The 22,409-nt window shown below is 35.3% G+C and overlaps 1 protein-coding gene across 3 annotated transcripts in view; it reads right to left on the bottom strand.

Annotated features, from left to right (window-relative positions):
* The window catches only part of RASA2 (RAS p21 protein activator 2), a 116,922-nt gene that overhangs the window by 14,167 nt on the left and 80,346 nt on the right, over positions 1-22,409 (bottom strand). For 2 of the 3 annotated variants that reach the window (XM_027091750.1, XM_027091753.1), the window contains 9 exons: positions 21,948-22,096; positions 21,217-21,331; positions 20,714-20,788; positions 20,144-20,267; positions 17,724-17,830; positions 12,752-12,835; positions 12,241-12,318; positions 8,734-8,807; positions 8,073-8,182 (listed from right to left, as the gene is read on the bottom strand). In XM_027091750.1, the coding sequence (XP_026947551.1) occupies positions 8,073-8,182; positions 8,734-8,807; positions 12,241-12,318; positions 12,752-12,835; positions 17,724-17,830; positions 20,144-20,267; positions 20,714-20,788; positions 21,217-21,331; positions 21,948-22,096 (916 nt within the window). The remainder of the gene's footprint in view (positions 1-8,072; positions 8,183-8,733; positions 8,808-12,240; positions 12,319-12,751; positions 12,836-17,723; positions 17,831-20,143; positions 20,268-20,713; positions 20,789-21,216; positions 21,332-21,947; positions 22,097-22,409) is intronic. The other variant, XM_027091751.1, reaches the window with a different exon arrangement.

Genomic DNA, 22,409 nt, shown 5'->3' with positions numbered 1-22,409 from the left:
TTAGTCTTAGTCCTCCAACTTTGTTCTACTTTTTCAACATTGGCTCAGCCACGTTAAGTCCTTTGTTTTCCCATTGACATCAATTTTAGAATCAACTTGTCAATTTTTACCCAAAAAATCTTGGGATTTGGAGTGGGATTGTGTTAAAATCAAGATGAATTTGCGAAGTGACTTCTTGAAAAATATTGAACCTTAAAATCCACAAACATGATGTATGTCTCCGTTTATTTGCATCTCCTTTATTTTATCTCAGCAATGTTTTATAATTTTCTTTAAAGTCTTATACTTATTTTTTAAAAAATGATCCTAAGTATTTTAGGTGGGTGTTTTTGAAGGGGGGGCTGCTACTATAAATGGTATTATTTTTTAAATTTCATCTTCTTTCTTTTTTTTTTTTTTTTTTTTTTTTTGCGTTTTGCGGGCCTCTCACTGTTGTGGCCTCTCTCGTTGCGGAGCACAGGCTCCGGATGCGCAGGCTCAGAGGCCATGGCTCATGGGCCCAGCCGCTCCACGGCATGTGGGATCTTCCCGGACCGGGGCACGAACCCGTGTCCCCTGCATCGGCAGGCGGACTCTCAACCACTGTGCCACCAGGGAAGCCCCATCTTCTAACATTTTGATGCCAGTTTATACAAATACAACTGATCTGTATATACAAATCATGTATCCCAAGATCTTGCTAAATTCACTTATCAGTTCAAACAGTTGTTGTGAAGATTCCTTAGGAATTTTTATGTAACTCCATATGTCCTTTTCTTCTTTGGGGGGGAGGGGTCTTACTACATTGTTTACAACCTCCAATACAATGCTGAAGAGAACTGATTAAAGTGCATAATCCTTCCTTTGCTCCAGATCTTAGATATGATGTTACATTTATTCTAATTACTTTTTATACTTGGGCTTAACCTATCATTTGGCTATTTGTTTTCTATTTGTCCCATCCGATTTTTGCTCCTCTGTTCTTCCCCTCCTGCCAAATTTATTTTTTGTGCAGGGGAGAGATGGATTATACTTTTTTCTTTAAAGTTTTCTTCTAGAGATTTATACAGCCTTAACTCATTACAATCTACTTAAAATTATTCTTGTGTCACTCCACATAAAATAGAGGACCCTTGCAATAATTTACTCCATCCCCTTCCTTTGTGCTACTACTGTCATATATTCTACATCTAAATTTGTTATAAACGCTGTAATTCAATGTTATAAATTCTGCATTAAACAGATGTTTTTAAAAAATTAAGACAGACATTATTACATTTATGTACATATTTACCATTTTCAGTGCTCTTCATTCCTTCCTGTAGATCTAAGTTTCCATCTGGTGTTACGTCACTTCAGCCTGAAGAATTTCCTTTAGCATTTCATATAGTGCAAGTCTACTTAACAACTTATCTAAAGGATTATTTTCATTTTTGAAGGAAATATTCACTAGAGTTCTAAGTAGAGAGCTTTTTCCTTCAGCACTTGAAAGACATCATTCCACTGTCTTTTGGCTTTGGTTGCTTTTTATAAGAAGTTAGCTGTCACTTGTATTGTTCTCCTGTATGTAATCTGTCTTTTGTTCCTCTGCTTTTGAGATTCTTCTCTTTATCTTTGGTTTGATTATTATATGTCTAAGTGTAGTTTTCTTTGTATTTACTATGCTTGGTGTTCACTGATCTTAGGTCTGTAATAAAATGTTTTTCGCCAAATCTGGGAAATTTTAGGCCATTATTTTTTCTAGTATTTTTTTCTGCCTCTTTCTCTACTCTGCTTCTAAGATACCAATCATGCATATGTTAGACTGCCTGATACTGTCCCACAACTCGGTAGGTTGAAGGTTCTGTTCATTTTTCCCAATATTTTTTCTCTGTGTTGAGTGGATAATTCTCATTAATCTGTCTTCAAGTCCACTGAATCTTTCTTCTGACATCTCCAAACCATTGTTAAGCCCATCCAATAAACTTTTCATTTATGATGTTGTACTTTTCAATTCCGATTTCCATTTGATTCCTTTTTATAGTTTCTATTTTTTTCTTTTGCTGGAATTCCCCATCTTTTTAATCATGATGACTATCTTTTCCATTAAACCCTTGAAATATTTATAACAGCTTTAAAGTTCATATCTGCTAATTCCAACATGTAGACCATATAGGGGTCTGTGTCTGTTAAGTGCTTTTTCTCTTGACTAGTGTTGTATTTTCCTGTTTCTTCTCAAACTTGTTAATATTTCACTGTATACTGGACACTAAGAATAATACAGTGTAGAGACTCTGGATTCAGTTATCCTCCCTCAAAAAGTTACCTCATTAGCTGATCACTCTGAGGCTTGGCTTTATACTTTGTTTATATGATACTTTGTTTATTTAAATCTCCTTAATCCTAGGGCATAGTCTTTACTTCTGAACCACCACCTTCTAAAATTCCAAACTCTGTCTCTGAGGAGGAAAGAAGCTGAGATCTCTTCTCATCTTTTTTAATCTTTCAGTTACTGCTTTTCACTAGCCTCTCTGAAGTTCCCCCTAGCATGAGCAGTTCGAGTCAGCTAAGGATTTCAGGGGAGTTCAAAGCAGATTGGAAGGCTCCTCCTTTTAATCTCCTCAATTTCTGCCTTCTCTGGCAGCCTTGAACTCTGTCCTTTGCCATTTCAAGGCAATAAACTATGGCTTTCTGGGAATTCTCTGGTGGTCCAGGATTCCATGCTTCCACTGCAGGGGGCATGGGTTCGATCCCTGGTTGGGGAACTAGGATCCCACATGCCATGTGGTGCGGCCAAAAAAAAAAAAGCAAACTATGACTTTCTGTTTGAATTCTACCACCTCATACTGCACAGATTGGGAGGCTCTCGGGGGGAAAGCCAAATAGACATAAATCTCACCCAGCACAGTTCTCATCTTCCAAGGGTCAAATTCTTCAGAGAGCTGTTTTATATATTCTGGCCAAAGTTTTTAGTTGTTATCTATGAGACAGTTAGTCTAGTACAAGCTTCTTTACTATTACCAGAACTCCCATGTCTATTTTTAAAAAGCAACTTCATCAGTCTACTTGTGTAAGCCCAAATCCCTGGAGTTATCCTTGACTTGCTCTTACTCTTGATATCCGACCCTATAGCAAATCTTGTGAATACTATCTTTAAAATAGATCCAAGATGTGATCTATTTTTACAACCTCCGTTGCTACTAACAGGTCCAAGTCATTATCTTGTCTCCCCTGAATTAGTGCAGTAGCTTCTTACTTGGTCTCCTTGCCCCCTTCAGTCTAATCTCCACACAGCACTCCACATGGCAAGGGAGATCAATCCTATCAAAACATAATTCAAATGATATCATTCCTTTGCTTAACACTCTCCAGTGCCCTGCCATGTTATTCAAACTCCTTCAATGATCCACAAGCCCTATAATATCTAGCTCCTCCATGGTCTTTTTGATCTCAGTTCCTGTGATTATCCCCTTATTCATTTTTTTTTTTATAGTCACAAAAGCGTTCTCTTGTCTCTTGAATACTCCAGGTGTACTTCTGTTTCAGGGCCTCTGTACCAGCTGCTGTTAGCTATGTCTGCGTCACTACTACCTCAAATTTATCCACATAGCTCACTCCCTCACCCTCGGTCTGTGCTCAAATGTCACTTTCTCAGTGAAGGCTTCCCTGACTAGACTTTTTAATATTGCAACTCTCCTGAGTTCTCTATTCCCCTTCCCTGTTTTATTTTTGTCCATCTCATTTATAATCATCCCATATAGTATAGAATTCTTTTGTTTGTTTACTGTCAATCACTACTAAACTATAAGATCCATGGGGGTAAGGATTTTGGTATGTTTTGTTCACTACTGTTTTCTCCAGAGCTTGGAACAACATCTGGCACACAGCAGGCACCCAATAAAATATCTGTTGAATATAATGCACAGACAAATCAATGGTGTTCTTTAGTTATTAAAGAAAAAAAATACTGCAGAGCCCTGTGTATGAAAATATGAGCAGGTAAAAACCAAGTCAACCTAAATGTATTGAGATGCATGTTTAAAACATCATGGAAACTTCTTTTATATTGTCCACAGGTTATATGAGCTAGAACACTGACATCATATGGAAGTTGTGTAGGCTGTATGTATGTATCTGTGTATAACAGGTCATCTAAAAGTAGACAATATCTAATCAACTTTGGAGAACACAAATGGAATTTCAGAGATGAATTTGTTAATAACTTATTATTTAAAAAAATAACCTATTAGTAGTAAGCTTGGCAGAAATTTTAGAAACCCAGAGCAGTGGTTCTTAACGTATTCAGATAACAGCATATCTGGAAAACATGGTGTCCTCTGAAGAAAACAATTTATTAAAAATTAATAAATGCCTTAATGAAGGTAGTAAAAACATGGTCCTTACCACTGAGGATCTTAAAAAACTAGGGCAAGAGATAGATAAAATTAATGACCACACAGTGTGACATAAGTTATCACTAATGTGCTAAAGAAACATAGTAAGAGAATACTCAACTGAGGTGGCCAGAAGCTTTATGAAAACGACTTCCATAAAGAGCTGACGCTTGTTCTGAGGGTTAAAGGACAACAGATTACACAGGTAAAGAAGGAAAGAAAGGGATTTCTAGATAGAGCAAATGCAAAAGCATGAATGTAAAAGAGCACAACTCAAAGGAGCTTCAAGAGTTAGTCTGGCAAAGTGACATATGGAGAATGCAGAAGATGAGGCTGGATGAGATAGGAAGAGGCTGGAACATCAATAACTCATTTGATTCCAGCATACAACTAGGAGAACTTTTACTTGTAGAAGATGACCATGTTATAGTGTATCAATATAAAATCATAATCACACTCAGATCCATAAGAAACTGTCAAGGTAATCATGACTGATAGCTGACTGAATGCCCTACGATATTCATTTGCCACATGTTAATTCAGTGATATTGAAGATTAATTGCTTACTATTACTAAGTGGGCATCAAAATTTAATAACTTATTTGAGAAAAACCCTTAAAATTGAGAAAATTCTATTAATTACTTTTCCGGTAAACTGGAAAACTATTATTTGATTCTAAGTGGTAGAAATACTTGATTCAGAATACTAGTGTTCAGTAGGAGGAAAGAGTGAAAGATTCAATGATTTAAAGCTATGTTACAGAATATTTGGGAGGCGCTCTTTCAGACACCAAAGTCGTAAAGTGTAATAAGAGCCTAATTACCTAGCAGTCATAGCTATGCAAAAAACTGCAAGGAAACAGGAAGTAAGCAAAACATTTGCTGAACAACCAAAGAGAGAATCCAAAGCCTATGGATTTTATTCACAGAGGAAAGTCCTGAAATCGTCAATCAAGGCCTTTTAATCTTATGTATAATTTTAACAAACACAGTACCTACATCTTCACTCATAGTATATTAGCAGTAGAAAATGGAAGTAGGGGATAAGAGGTGGGAGTGAGATGCTACATTATTGTTCACTGACAGCACAAGAAATTTAAGGTGACAGCCTGAACACAGAGGGGGATAATGAAAAACTGTATAAAGCAAACACAGGAACACAAAAAAGCACAGCAGTCCAAGGCATGTAGCTGGGAAGTAAACAGCTGCACACACCCATAAGCAGCCCAGAAAACATCACTAAATCAGAGTACTATATAATAATTAATATTATCAATGACAGCCCCAAGCCATCTAGAAAATGTTAACTTACGTTCAATGAACTCTTTTTTAGAAGGCAGGGAAGCATGTAATATATTTTGGAAAAATCCAACAAAATAGTTAAAAAAAAAAGCATGGATGCTTAAAACTGTAGGCTTTGGTAAATAATCTTGAAACTTCATATAACAGAGCTGATTCCTCCAATGCCATTCCAACATGTTAAATTTCTTAAGGCCTGAAAATAATGTAACTTCTAATGTGTCTATTTTATACCTTAGAGCAGTCTAATCATTCTAGAGAATTTTATCCTCATAAGATCACTGGATAGAACAGAAGTTCTTGAGAACTGTGCATGGACTCTGGGACTATGAACTCCCTGAAATTATATGCAAGGTTTTGTGTCTATATTTGTTCATGAATTTTTCTAGAGGAAAAGGGTCCAAAGCTATCATCTGATTTCTAAAGTCTTAAGCCAAAGAAGACTTTAGAATGTTGGTTTAGATTAGAAAATACTTTAAATGAGGAGAAAATAGCCAACTTATTCACAGAGGATAACTAACTTACCTTAAATTTTATTCCAGTGTACTGCTGATGTAAACATAATTAGCATATTATGCCAGCTATTTTAAAAATGGTGCTATATATGTGAGAGCATTTATATAGTATTCAACATAAACTGTAACTTCTAAAACATTAAAAATATGCTTAGCTTAAAGAATGCTGTCTGGAAGGGCAAGTATGTAGCTGATTGATCCTTAGTCATTGGAATATTTATATTCCACAATAAATTATCTAGGTGCCTAAAAATATAGTGCATTTGGCCTCTTATGTCTTACTAATATATTTGGACATATGTAGTCATTCTGGCTAAGGATCCTCAGGAATTATGAAACAAAAAAATTTCTTTTCACTCTTCTAGAGTCTCCACTGAAGCACTCAGCTTAACTGAGTCTACATTCTCTTGAAAGTATCTTACGTCTGGTGTTTGTTTTTATCATTTCAGAATTTATACCAGAAGTTCTCTTAACAGATCTTTACCTAACAGATTTGTCAGATTAACCAAGACTCTCCATTTCCTCTGTAGAACTTACTGAATGATGCTCATGGGATGCTGAATGCTTGTGGCTGCTAGGGTACTAACTATTAAGCTTGTACCCTTCTGTTTCCATTGGTTAGGCTGTTTTGATTACCAAGTCCATTGTGTTTGTTCCCAGACCTATTTATGCCATTTTTCCATGGTGTAATTATAATTTACTTAAACATTATGTAAAGTGACAAAATAAGTGCCGCCTACCAAGAGGCATATATTTATTTGAAAATCAGGCAAACACTCTGAAAAGCCTTTCAAAAAAGGAGACCAACACCCACACAAATAAAGTTGATTTATATGGGGGTGAGACAGCTGCAAAAACTTAGGGTGACTATCATGACACTCTAAAAGGATTCTATAATTTGACTACTTTTCAAGTATTTAAGTTCTAGCTTCAGTTTAGAGAAATCAACCTGAAAACTGATGCATTAGGGTTATGTTTGCACAAGAAAGAGGGGAAATCTAATCTATAGATCCATATTCAAAGAAAAGATCTTGGCTATCATAAGACTGCTAAACAAACATATAAATATTTAAGGTATGAATGCATCTTTTTGTTTGTTTTTAAGTGATTCTTGCTTTAACTGACCTTTCTGGTTAAGTGAACAGCTTTGGATCCTGATCACTCTGAACAGAAGGAATTTTACTGTATGTGACCTATGATCTAGATACTAAATTCTTGCTAAGGTATCAGAAACTAGTGGCCTTCTATGGATAATGCTTTACCCCCAAAGGAATAAACTTAAAAGGTAGAGATTTTAAGCATTATGTCAGTCCACTGAGGGACAAACTTTGCCTCTCCGAAGCCCTCAAATCACACTGTAGGAAGATGGCTCTCTGTACCCAAACAGATAGCCAATTTGTGCCTTTTCAGGGGGCAAATTACTAGAATTTTCATCTTGGAGTTAGCTTGGCAATAGTCTAGAATGAATCTTTTAACTGAATAGGAATCACAGCCTATGGTATGACTGTAGGAACTTTTGGCAAACCACTGAAACACTCTCATTTACTAGAAACTGATTCTTACCAATTTGACTCTGGAAGTTAAAATTCTGAGTTTTAAAATATCTAACTGTTGTTCCTTATAGATTGATTACAAAAACAGGGATTTACTAGGGATTTTTAGAAAACAGAGCATACTGTAGGAACACCACTTTTAGTAACACAAGACATTCAAAGGGAGAGAAAAGTGTAATTTACATGGTGTTACTCGTCAAATATTTATTGTATTTTTAGTGTGTGTACATCACTGTGAGAAACCATGAACTACAGTAACATTAGTAAAAAGGTTCGCTAGTCACATTAAGCAGCAGAAAAAGAAATCTTCAGTGGGAATCAGGAAAAGCCCCACAATAGAGCATAAACACAACTACCTGGCTGCTTGTGGTAGGTGAGCTCTCTGCTTGTTAAGCAGAACCACCGTTTCTTGAAATTCTTTTTTCCAATCCGAGTTCTTCCCTGAGCTCTTTTATACATCTCACTGCCAAAACAACAGATGTAAACATTTAGCTACAAATATTAAAATAATTAATCCAAAACAAAGAATTATCCTTTAATTTTAAATGACATGAAGAGCTGTCAAAGACTATATTAAGTTTATGAAAATGTCTTTGCCATCTATAACTCCTGCATTTATTTTGGCCATACTAAGGGAATAAAGTCCTTAAATAATTTGATATTTACAACTGTACTATCCAGAACTAAAAAGGTCAAGTGAGTAATTTTCCCCTTTAGCTTCCAATGAAAACACTACTTTAAGACTGAATAATGCTGTTACTTTTTTCAGTACTACTCTACCACCCATAATCTCATTATATTTGCAAAACAACTATAGCACTGTATGGACAAGAAGTCATGCCCATCTGGCATAAAGTTTATAGGATAGTGAGGGTGACTTACCTGATTCATGTTACTTAGGCAGTTTTAGCACAGAATAAAGCCCAGATTTCCTCACTCCTGGACCCATGCTCTTTGTACTTACTTAATGTCTATACTGAAATATGACTTTAAAATCTAATTTCATTAAATTACCCTTCTTTCAGGTGCACAGGCTCACTGGTACCACTGGACACTTTAGTTTCAGTAGATGAAATTTCATCCAAGAACTAAATGGGGAAAGGGGCAAATATTACAACTTTGTGACAAGGTACATCATAAATTCAGTTTATCAATGTCGCTGATAGATAATATCGTGAAGTTCTTCATTATTAAGGAATAAAGCAAAATACATACTTAATTGTAGAGGAAGTCCCTAATTTACATATGACAGGTATTCTAAAAGTTTAACGTTAAGTTACTTAAAACCCAGGATATATGTCCCTGTAGAAATAACTCAGCCCACAATTCCTTAACTGCAACTCTGAAATCTAAAAAGCTCTGAGTACAAAGAGTTTTTTGGTTTGCTTTTGATTTACAGTAAACTCATTTACAGTAACTTAACCTGAACTGGTGAAAGGCTACTTATAGCCTGTATTTATCCTACTTAGTGTGAATATTCACTAATGTGCTACACAAACATTACTGTGAGGCACACTGGGGGTATTTTATTATATAATATATAGCACATATCTATTATCTTTCAAAACTTTGAAAAACTGAATTCTGAAATACTTCCGTTCCCAAAGATTTCAGACACAGGATTGTGAACCTATACTGTGGGTCAGGAATTGTCAAACTATAGCTCAGCAGGCCAAATTCAACCCGTTTTTTGTAAGGCCCACAAGAACAGTTTTTAAATTTTTAAAGGGTTGTAAAAACAAAGAAAAATATGTGGCAGTCCCCTTATGCAGCCATCAAAGCCTAAAGTATTTACTCACTGGCCCTTTACAGAAGAGTTTGCTGACTTTCATCGTATATAATTGACTTTAGCCCAGAGAGCTAGTATTTCAGTTATGACTAAAGTGTAACTGGGTTCTTTGGAATAGCCTGAAAATCTAATAACCATTTAGAAACTTCCCATGGAAAATGTAGGAATGTGGTGGCTCAAGAAAAGTTGAAGTACCCAAATCTAGCAATGGCAAACTACCCAGTGAAAAGCATGTAAGCTTCAAGAATATGCTACCTCAACTGGTCAAGAGATTCCTGACATGTGGCCTTCTCTTCATGGGAGAGAGAAATTAGTAGTTCAGGAACAATTCCTGTTCTTAGAGAGGAATCCTATTTTGCTCCATAAAGGAACTATTTATTCGTTTAGTCCTTGTTTTTTCCTTTATACTTTTCTATGTTGTCCTGCTTAGGGTTTAAAACAAAAACAAAGTACATTCCAATAAGGATGACATTGAGGCACAAGTGAATAATCTAAAGTAGAGTTTGTGGGCACAGTCATTTTCTCCTAAGACTGGCTGTAGATTGCCCACCAGAACCTCCACTTGTGGGATTTTCCAGTGGAATGTTTACTTCTAGTTTGCTGGAAGAAATCTTGGTAACTGAAAGAACAAGAACAGAGTTTCTTTTGAATTATATATGGGTGACACAGAACAAGTATCCAAGGAAACTAAAGAAATGTCCTACTACATCTTCAGTTCTCACAGATCAACCATCCACTAATGGAGCGTGAAAGAGTTATTTAAATATTTCATTTCTTAATATTTGCCCGCGGGCACTAATTTTCTTATTTGATAAATATTTATTATTTATTTATGGTAATTATTAAATTTATTATTTATTTGTCATATTGTTAAGGAATATGAGGTAAATCCACTTATATAAGGTGAAAGAAAACATAATAATTAAGATGGACTACAGGCAGGGTAAATATAGGCCCCAATTTGCTCAGGGCCATCCTTGTCTACAACTTTGGTCCCCTCATAATCAAAGTACTCCTTTTCACCCTTGAAAACTTTGTGGTTTTGGACACTGAATTATATGGTCAGCCTGTTTACAGACCTATTCAGGGTATTTTTCCTAAACTTTGTGGAAATTGTATAGGATTCAGAATTATAAACTATTTTCTTCTGGAGCAGTGATCAATGTCACTAGTGAGAACACCACTAATTGAGAAATTGGGTTTCATAAGCTTTTGTACTTTCTAGCACTGCACATATCTAGATTAGTAAATAATAAAGAAAATTCATATATTAGGGCAAAATATCCTACGTAAATGTGAGACAGGAGATGTACTACAGTGATAGTGCATGAGAATGTGAGTGGGTGACTCAGAGCAGATCAGGAACAGACTAAACTCCTGGCACCCTTAAATACTTTCTCCACTGACATTACCAACTATACACATTCCGATTGTATCAGGAAAAAGAAATCAGATGCTGCCACAGCCTAGGTCATAAAAAATGGAAAAACAACCCCAAAACAAAAGACAGAACATCATAATCTTGCCAACAAAAGTCTGCCTACACTGTCCCACAAACTGTTTCAACAATGTCCTGAGAATAAAAGGGCAGCTTTTTCTTTGCCTATTCTTTTGAGAGACTTTCTCCTCAAAAACATTCAATGGTTGCTGAAAAACATTTTTTTTTTTGGTTGAACTTGCGCTATTATTCAAGACGAAAAAAATCCAAGTGGCTTTAATTTTTTAAATGATCACTTTCATTTACGAGTCCCTGTAAGAAATTTAAAAGCACACAAAAAACTACAAACAAAATATACTCCTGGCAGTCACCTGTGAATCATGCTACAGAAACTGAATGCAATCTTTAAAATCTAACCATGCTAATTTAGATTCATTAAGTTAGAATTGTGATAAATAAGATACAGTAATTTCTTCAAGCTAAGTTTAGATGTACTTCAAAATAACTTTTCTTTACAAATTTTTAGGGTTTTATAACAATGCTACTTTTTGTTTGGGGTGATTCAGAACTAAAGACTCAAGAAATTACAAATCTTCCCAAAACATTCTCTACTTCTAAGTATAGCAACTTTTGTTTGTTGCAGCTCTTTTGTTATGACCTCATATACTATAGACTTCTGTACACTTTAAATTAAAGTAACTTTCCTCAGGTTACTAACCACAAGCCTATATTGTTTATAAGATATTCAATAATTCATATATTTTCTCCAACGGCAATTAAGTGCCTACTATACATCAGGTACCATTAAGTCTTTCCCCCTAGACCAGAGGTTCTTAATCAGAGGCAATTTTGTTCCTCAGGGGACTTTTGGCAATGTTTAGAGACAGTTTTAGTTGTAAAAACTGGGAACATGCTTCTGGCATCTAATAGTAGAGGCCAGGGCTGCTGTACATTTTACAATGGACAAAAATGTCCCTCATAGTCAAGAATTGCCCAACCAAATTGTCAACAGTGCTGCTGTTAAGAAATATCAACTCTAGATATTTGTAATTTGTGTTACTAAGACACTGGCAATAGTAGCTGTTGCTAAAACTCATTTAGGTATTTTCACAGCTGAAAAATCCATAGTTCTGTATGGGAGGAGAAATATACTAAAAGACAGCCTTTTCATGTTTGATGGACAGGTTAAACATTTTTTTTAAACTGGGGATTGATTCCTAGGAACAATATAAAATGTTATTTGCCTAATGCTATATGATAAGAAGTTAATATTTCCAGAGTAAAACAATCATACCTTTTTAACTGCCATAATATATCCTTCTTCTTGAAACATTTTGAAAAATTCACACATGAATGTTTCTTTGAAACTTGACTAAGAAAAAAACACATGGAATTTATATATGTTAAGTAGAGAACTAAGAATATAATTGACTGTATTTTTAAATTTAGGATTAGGGCCTAAAGGGATTCAATCGTATATTTCAAGAGAGTTATGGGGCTTGGAGCTGAAGATTTCTCTCAACAGCTGCTGAATGATTATGGCACAAAAAGATAAACAAAAGGCTTTTGCATCTGTTAACTAGACTCTCTTTCCCATCTTAGACACATTAGTTTAAATGAAACTGTCTTCTGTAAGGGTGACTAAGACACAACATCTAAAAGACAACTATCGCCATCTACACATATATATGTTTTTGGTTCTGCTTTGTTTTTAATTTGAAAGGGAGTAAAGTGAGGGAGAAGGGATCACAGGGTACAACAACATTTAGAAGTGTGAATACAGAGCAAAAGATGTAAAGACTTACCTTGCTTTTGGACAGACTCCCCCAGCTTCCCAAAGTTTGAATGGTTTTTGAGATGAGAGTTAATGTTCTAACTGTCTGTGGATCCTAAAGAATGTAGAAAAGACACAAAAAGTCTTGTTAGGTTTTCAAGAAATAGAATTTGTGTAAAAAGTAGAATAGAGTGAACGGGCTACTTTGCTCTGAAACAGTGACTCAAAAATGTTCGTTCAAACCAGCTAAAATCTAGCTAAGGACTGGCACCATTCACTGAACTAAGGAATTAAGAGACTAAAGAAGCCACATGTAATTGACAGTTCCTCTCAAAGTAATTATATCTAATGACATGTTATACTTTCTTTTGAAAGCCATAATTTAATCAATATTAATTTTTGGGGGGTGGGTACAGTATGGCAGATGGGATTACCTAAAAAATTGTATTCACTTTTGGAATGTCAATGGCATCTACTTTTTTCTACCATATGACTTAAAATGGCAGTTTCCAAATTTCTGTATTCAACCCACTTGTAAGCATATTCAATACTTTTATGGCTTCTGTAATCAATTCTTTTCACCATGGAAGCAAAGACCTAAATTCAACTTAGGAAATGAGAAGTCACTTAGTTCATGTAGGATCTTAGCAGAAGGTAACTATTTGAGTCTATTATCCAGGCCTATCTACCAGAAAGAAGTAAATATAAATAAAGTTGACTAAACAGTGCTCCCTAATGAATCCTTGCTGCTTCCTTTTTTGTTTTTAATTGAGGTATAATTTACATACAATAAAATGAACAGATTTTAAATGTATATAGTCTGATGAGTTTCCACCAATCCATCCATTTGTATAACCAATTCCCTTATCACTACATAAAACATCTTTTTTGTTTTGGAGATTCAAATACCCATAATCTGCCATCAAAAGGTATGTTGAAGGGTTTCCCTGGTGGCGCAGTGGTTAAGAATCCGCCTGCCAATGCAGGAGACACAGGTTCGAGCCCTGGTCCGGGAAGATCCCATATGCCACGGAACAACTAAGTCCGTGCGCCTCAACTACTGAGCCTGTGCTCTAGAGCCCGTGTGCCACAACTACTGAAACCCGCGTGCCTAGAGCCCGTGCTCCGCAACAGAGAAGCCACCGCAATGAGAAGCCTGTGCACTGCAGCGAAAAGTAGCCCCCGCTCGCCACAACTAGAGAAAATCTGCACACAGCAATGAAGACCCAATGCAGCCCAAAATAAATAAATAAATATTTTTTAAAAAAAAAGAGATTAAAAAGAATCAAAATAAAATTAAATTAAAATTAAAAAAGACATGTTCAAGAAAATTTAGATACAGAAATGCTTTAGTTTAGTGTTTGGTTGACATTCCTTAATATTTTAGTATCCCCACACTGAAAATAGGCAGTGACTGTGAAGGTGAAGAGATGACCAGGATGTAAGGCAATTCTGGAAAAGAAGGAATATCTGAGATATGATCATTACGATATACTCGTGAAACAGTTACACACCTTAATTAAGGTTATTCAGAAATATTTTAGCTACAACATCCAGAAAATATTTTAGCTACAATATCTATAAAAGGTCCCTCCAATTCTCTGCCTTTGAAGAATATAAAATTCTTAACAATGTGCTAACAACCTGAATTTGAACTGAATTTCATCAAGACTTCCCTGTTGAAATTTGGTTTTGAAATCAATGTTTTAGCTCATTATTTTCCTGAACTGAAAAAAGTGAGCAAACCATATTTTACATAATTTCTGCATGTCAGAGGTTTGTTTACACCAACATGGCCCTCACTACTATTTGACAATCGTATCATTTAGCTACTGCTGATTCCCTAGTGTACTCTACAAAGAAGCCGTTCTAAATTTTCACCCTGCTACTATCTGCCATCATAATTTTTCATAGATGCCCAGGACCTTAGTCATCTGGCACCTAGTACACAGACTAGCACCAGCATATAGTAGATGCTGTATTACATTTATTAAATTGAACTGAAACGTTGACTCTGTCACCCCAAAACAACACATCTTATCCTTTTTTCCTTATATTAAGTTGAACCATGTGAAATTGCTGTTGACTATTTTTGATCTACAAAAAAACCAAAACAAAACAATTTCATAGGATTCACCATAATACTTCAAAGGAGAAACTGTTATTTCCCCCGGCAAGTTTATCCTATCACTTTTTCTTTTAAAGACACTCTTTCTGAATCATCCAGTACATTGATATATTAGTAAGGCCCCATCTGTCTTTAATTTCTCCCTTTCTGTTGGTCTCTTCTCCTCTATTTAAACCATACATAGCTTTTCCCATTTTTGGAAAAGACATCATTTGATGAGCTCTCTCTCTGAGCTACCATCTTTCACCTATCAAACATTTACTGAGGGCTTCCCTGGTGGCGCAGTGGTTGAGAGTCCGCCTGCCGATGCAAGGGACGCGGGTTCGTGCCCTGGTCTGGGAAGATCCCACATGCCACGGAGCGGCTGGGCCCATGAGCCGTGGCCGCTGAGCCTGCGCGTCCGGAGCCTGTGCTCCGCAATGGGCGAGGCCACGACAGTGAGAGGCCCGCGTACCGCAAAAAAAAAAAAAAAAATTTACTGAGCACCTACTTGTTCTAGAAATTGTGCCATGTGCTTGGGATACACAAATTTGAAAAAGATCCCGCCCTTGCTGTTAAGGTATTGACAGTCCACATGCAGAGACAATAAACAGATGATTATAGAACAGTATGACAAGTGCCATGACAGAGGAAGCCCCAGGGTGCTACAGGCACATATAAGAGAGGAGCCTAACCCAGACCGAAGGGTTAGAGAAGTCTGCCTTGGCTGAGTCTTGGAAGGAGCTATCAGTGAGAGACTAGGGGATAGGATGAGAAGGAAAGTTCAATCTTTCTTCTTTACTATGAAACTTCTCAAAAGAATGGTCTACCATGTCAATGTTACTATAACCCATATTTTAAAATTAGTGTTTTTCAAAAGAAGTATTTATTCATGTGTATATGTACACACACATGTACATACTTGAATTTGCCCGTGTCTTTTAGCAGCAGGGCGAGCTCACTTTTGATATATTTCCTAGGTAAAACTGCATTCACCTACTTATTCCTTAATCTTCTGCAACTGGATTTTCTTCTTTTCTACTCTACTAATATTCTCAAAATCCAAAGAACTTATAAATGTAAAATCTAACAACCTTTAACTGGTTCTCCTCCTCAACCACTCTGTAACTTTCAATAATAGTCTTGACAATGTCATCGCCCTCAGGTCACTGGGATCATTCCTTGCTCTCAATTTCTATAGTATGGATTGTCTATACTCCTTACTTGGTACTAATCAGGTGCTAGTTTTAGATTTATGTATGTAGTTTTAGATTATGTGTCTTATATATTTGCCTTATTTCCCCAATTAGAATGAAAGGCTCACTTAAAAGCAAACAGTAAAGTTATATGACAGTTTGAAGCAATCCTTCTGACATACTGATTGGAAAGGTGACTTCAAATAAGGACTTTACTGTAACATCTGTTACAGGGATATGCAAATTCAAGTCTGAATATAAGGCAGGGTCACAAGCTCAGAGGTAGGAGTTCTGTTTATGTCCAGAATGTCATCAAGCTTTTGCTGCCCCACAGTTCTGTACAGCTTCAGTAATATAGCCACAGAAAGGACAGCCCTGTGAACAAAAGGCACTGGCCCAATCCTCCGCTGTAGCTACTCAGAGACCATTTGTTCTTTGACAAGAAAGTGTGTGTTGCTGCCACAGCAGCATGGTTTTACTCAGCTCTCAAAGTTAAGTAAGTGGCCAATGTGTAGCTGTCAAGAGAAGCAGTGGCTGCAGAGCCCAGTTTAACTCCAAAACCTGTGGGTCTTCCCTACACTGTATTAGCGAGTTTCCTAAGGGCAGGGAGTGTCTCTTCCTCATCACTGCATCTCCAGTGCTGAGCACAGCATCTGATACACTGTAGGTGCTCAAACACCTGACTGCCTAAGAGGCAGGAAGGAACAGGGGTAAGCTTACAGCCTGGGAAGACTGAGTGAGTCAGTCAGTGAACTTTCTTAATCCAGTTCAAATTGAGTGAGATCAAATCATAATTTATTAGTTGTGTGACCTTGGAGAAGTTCTTGAATTGTGGTTTTCTTATCTATAAATAAAGATGAGAATAGAATTTACCTCACAGGGTTACTGGGAGGACTAAGTAAGTTAGAACATATAAAGTACTTGAAGAAGGCCTAGTACAAAGCAAGGACTAAATAAATGTTGGCTTTTATTATTTGTTATAAAAATCAGAACAAAAACAATTAGATAAGATTATAAAATGTTTGGAACATAAAAGGTTAAAGAATTAGCAATAATACACTGTAGGAGAAGGAAAAAGAAACAGCAAAAATAAGGAATTTTAAAATGTTAAGAAACATGTAAATCTATGCAGTGCAGATTCAGATTTAAGTAACTAAATACGACTTCAGAATAGAAAGATTATATGCCTTAAGTTTTAAATCTCATATATTTATATCATCATCTCGGGTGAATAAAAAGTAAAAATATGGAGATACCAAACAAATTACATTCCAATGAAAGTTTCTACGCCTTTCAGAAATGAGCCTCTTCAAATTTCTGTGAGATTTAAAGATACCTGCAAGATCAAACTAAACCTATAACTAATGAAAGAAAAAAAAGACATCCCTGTATTATGGAAATTTACAAACATACAGAATAGCAGAGGGAAAAGATGATGAATCTTCTTTGTACCCATCACCAAGCTGCAGTTATTACCAACATAGTATTATTATTCATGTGCATATCTTTTAACAATAACAAAAAAATAGAATTTTCCACCTTCTCTGAAAGAATCAAATGGCTAAGAAAAACGCCCAGTAAATTTAAGTATCCGTTATAAGAAAACATAGCCAAGTGAAATTTGCCTGTTATTTTATCTTTTCTTATTTTAATAAAAATAAATTAAAATGGAATAAAGCTTTGAGAAGAACAACACTTACTGGATGATGAGGTCGCAAATGAAAAGTATGAGGTGATACTACCGCTACAGCAAAGAAACGAAGAAACACAAAGCTGCTCACTGCAGAATACTGAACATGAGGGTCATCTGCAGGAAAAAAATGGTGAAATGTCATGCACAAAAACACTGAATTAAAAAACAAAGATGACCAGGTAAAAAATATTGGAAAAACATGTAAATTAAATAGGAGGTAAATATAATTTGTATAGTAAGAACTGAGTTGATGAAATGATAGTAATGGTTATGAGTAAATTAAAGGAAAAAAATCCTATGACTAAAAAAAATCTGAAAGAAATAATAAAGAAAGTGAAAAACAAAGCTGCTATGTTGTCAGAAATATTTTAATTTGGAAAAATACCTCTTTCCTCATCTGCAAGAAGAGACTCCTGAAATTACAACAACAAAAATAAAAGTAGTATCTAGCACTACCTAGTGGTAATACTGAATCCCCTAAGACTAAGATAGGCGATTGTCTTCAGTTTTAGGATACTGTTTCAATTTTCCCTCAAAAATCTTGACAATATCAAAGGTTATGTAATATAAACAATTAGACAGAAATCTTTACTTTAAAAAAGCTACCAATATTCCCTATAAAAATGCAGATGAACTGAAGACAACTTGTGGCTTTGATCATTCAGCTACAGCTTTTGTTGCTGACTGGAGTCAACACAATGCAACAATCAATCAGATGGTAAAGAAGCAGGTGAGGGAAACAATGTCTGCATTTGGTCTGAGTTTTAACTCTTCTAAGTCACTCAGCAGGTGGTCACCCACAAGTCATTTAATGTGTAGTTCTTTAATAATACTTGCTTCCCATGACTGCCTCCCCACTCCCCACCCATCTTCCCAGGGCAGTAAGAACAAATGAGAAAACAATGAAAATACTTTTTGAGAATAGAACTATCACTACTGGAGTCTACTGAGAATATCTAAGGCCAACAAAAAGATAGTTAAGGAAATATGTTTGCATTTATTAAAAAATCATAGGATGTGTTTTAGATTATTCACATAAAGAAGAATTAAACAGCTAATGCATACTGAAGGCCAAATTCACTGGGTAGTGTAGAGTACACTGATTAGTAGCATGCTTTGGAGTGGGCCGGGCCCAGGTGTGAGACCCTGCTTGCCTGCTGGCCATGTCACGGACCTTGGGCAAATTACTTGACTTCCCTAAACCTCAGTTTCATCAACTGCTGAAGGGGAGCAGTACCTATCTCATGTGGTGTTGTGTAGGTGAGAGAGTGGAAGATAATTCAGGCTAGCACTGTGCCTGTTCACTAAGTCCTCCTCAATGTGGTTATTATGATCTAACACACTATTTAAAAATACAATTTCAGTCAGCATTTCATCTTTCCATACTTTAATGTCTCTGCTCCCCTTATTTTCATTACAAAGTCTAGATTTAGTATGCTTATTTCAAGTTAACTGTTTATATTTTTACTATAATTAGCAAACACATCTAGGGCTGAATTTATCTACATGTTAGTTGGACAACTCAACCCCACTTTAGCTTTGGGTAATTTAGTGGAGCAGCAGATAACTGCACACACCTGTGTGCACATAACACACTTAAAAAATATGATAAAATAGCAAAATCTCTTCAGATGGTTACAGAAATAAACTTACAGTTTCACACGGCTGGATAAGACTGATAATTTAAGCAGCTGCCTTACCTCCTTACCCTCCCCCCCATTACAGGCAGATCTGGAAAGACAGCCATAGTAAGTTTATTTACTTATCAGAGATGCATATAATTAGAATAATTCCAAGTGTTGAGAATCAGAGATAGCAACTGTTAATTTAATTGAAATGTTTCTAAGCAAAGCCTTGACACAGGTGTTCTTGCAAAATTAAAGCATGCCAGATATTGATATGTTACCTCAAAATTCTATGTATATTGCAACAGAGATGTTTCTAATGTCTAAAACCATTTCTGCAAAAACCTCTCATCACTAAGACCTTAGCATTCTCAAACTGTCAAATCTAGTCAGTTGTACAGAACTTAAAAATTCTCACTATTTTGAATGCATGCAAGTGGAAAAGGTAGTTGGTACAAATAACAAAGCTGTTTTTGTTTATCATATCTAACGGTCTTGTAAGCAGCTGGTATAAATACTTATATACTGTTATGGTTCTAAATTTATGCCTTTCTTAAAATTAGTGTTGATTTTGATTTGCTTGTATAAAGTTGCTATTATATTGAAATAAGCAAGAGTATTCTGTTTTGAGATTACAAGAAAATTAAACAGGTGTTTCATTAAAATGCTAGAACTATTTCGAAAAATGAAAGAAGACTATATACTTAACAAACCATAAACACATAAACTAAATAGATAATAAATCTACAGAAAAATCAAGTATAGAAAAAAAAGGAGTATTTTAGTAAAACAAGGCACTTACTAGGAAATCTTTGAGTGGCCATTTGCCTTAGAGAATAAAAGATATCACACATTACAGTGGGGCAACTCATACTTGATTTTACGATTGTACTGAATAACTTGTCTACATAGTAGCGCAGATTCTCCTGTAGGATTTAAAAAGGTAAACATTAAGATTTTGACTTTTATACATCTTCAACAGCCTTTATGGAAAAAAATGCAGCGAAAATGAGATATATTAGGCAGTCACCATCTAGTATTCTAAAGCTTTGCTTCCCTTCTCTAAACGCACTCAGCTAAAGGACAATTGCATCCTGAACTCATTTAATGAATTAGATTTAGACTAGTTAGATATAAGAGGTGAATGTATGGAATAAAATTCATAAGAAGCAGCAGAGAATAAAATGATCCAAAGAGAAATGAGGGAAATAACATTCTAAAAACTAGACATAGGAAATGCTGCTAATAGTATAGGCATTATGCAAATAAAAAGCACTGCTTCCCTCCAAATAACATTACTACAACATAAGTGAGAGATAGGTATACCATTAAAACCAATTTTAATGCAGTTATAAAGACAGAGAAGACTTACCTTATTATTTTCTACATTATCTCCCTCTTTCAATTTAATAGGATCAATTTCACAGGATTTTGAGGATTCACATATCTGGAAAATAGATTAATTCTTCATCTAATGCTCTTTTCTAAATAATTTGGCAAAATGAAAATAACTATTATTTTTCTGATCATACAATTATAAAAATTAAAACTGTAACAAAGTTTAACCCCCCCATCCAGAGATAATGTATACAATATGCCTAAAGAACTGTATCAAAAAACATTTCTCATATATTTGAAACTCCAGCTAAAATAAACCCTATAACAAAGAAATAATTATGTAGAGTATACTACAATGTGCCCTTCAAGTAATAATCCATTGATGGAAAAGTAAATCATTTATATTACTTCTAAAGTGTTCACCTGTGTTCTTTCAGTAATGTGTGAATGGATATATCATCCCCATCGGTAGATAACTTGATGAAAGAGATGCTATAATAAGGACAAACTATTAGTATCAGAGGTTATATTCTGTACCTCATCTAGAATAGGTTTTAATGTTACTTTCAGGTAGTGCCTTCCCACTATTTTCATCATCTCATCCAGACATCGGGTAGCCAAGGAATTTCCTCTAAAAATTGTGTTTGCATCTCTGAAATACAAATAGAAATAAGGTGAAACCAAGTGTAATAAACAAAGGCTGTAAAATCAATAATGAGGTATTTGACTTTGGTCATATATACAATTTTAGTAATTTTTACCAACCTGCTACAATTAGGATTTTCAAACTTACCAAAAACATAAAAAAATAAGTTAGCAAAAAAAAGTAACCTATATTTGAACTACAAAAGTAGTGTGTGTCTAAAACAAGTGTTAGACTATGACAGGAACAGGAAGCCATCTGATTGCTTTTAATGTCACACATGGGCATATAAGGGTGCTACATAATGGATAAGGAGGAAAAAACCTTTCTGTCCTGGTGTTTTATTTGTGACATGTGACTCATTACAATAAAGAAGCAAAGATTAGTAACAGGAAATTTTAACAATGAGTGAAAAAAATCTTTTAATTGTTAACTTTACTGTTGGTGGATACTGCTTGCTAACTTAAAGAACTGCCTTTTATTACTTGCTAAGCAGTTCTTTTAAGACCTCTATACAGAAAGAGGCTGGTCAATACAAAAGAACTGAGATTACGAAAACAATTTGGCAAATTAAGGTCCAATTTCAACAGCACATAATCAACATTTAATAAAATATAACTCTTACTGTGTATCTTTCAAGTCTAATTCAGCTACTGCAGTGGCAAAAGGAACAAGTTTATCATGGTGGAGCAGCAGTCGTACAAGGGGCAAAACAGCATCATTTTTATCTCGACATATTTCACCCAAAATGTAAGCAGATGAGGCAGATATCGGCTAGAATATAGAAAGGTAGAAAACAAGCACAAAATCAAAGAAGCATGATTAAATATTCAATCATTAGCCTTTAAAAAGTAATTCAAATATGTTCATTAATGATAACTGTTGTATAGAATAATATTTAATTTTCTAGATTTTTATCAGAGATGAAATTTGGAGCAGATATTGGTATACAGTACTCTGGTTCAGAACATATATATATTTATATATATATATATATATATACACACACATACATACAGAGTGTGTGTGTGTGTGTGTATATATATATACACACACACACACACACACACGTATATATAGTTTTAAT

The sequence above is a fragment of the Aethalodelphis obliquidens genome, unplaced genomic scaffold (genome assembly GCF_003676395.1).
Source record: "Aethalodelphis obliquidens isolate GAN/ISIS:26980383/991018 unplaced genomic scaffold, ASM367639v1 scaffold72, whole genome shotgun sequence".
In the NCBI taxonomy this organism is placed as follows: domain Eukaryota; kingdom Metazoa; phylum Chordata; class Mammalia; order Artiodactyla; family Delphinidae; genus Aethalodelphis; species Aethalodelphis obliquidens.
Note: the sequence above shows the minus strand (reverse complement) of the source record. Positions and strands in the feature narration are given on the sequence as shown.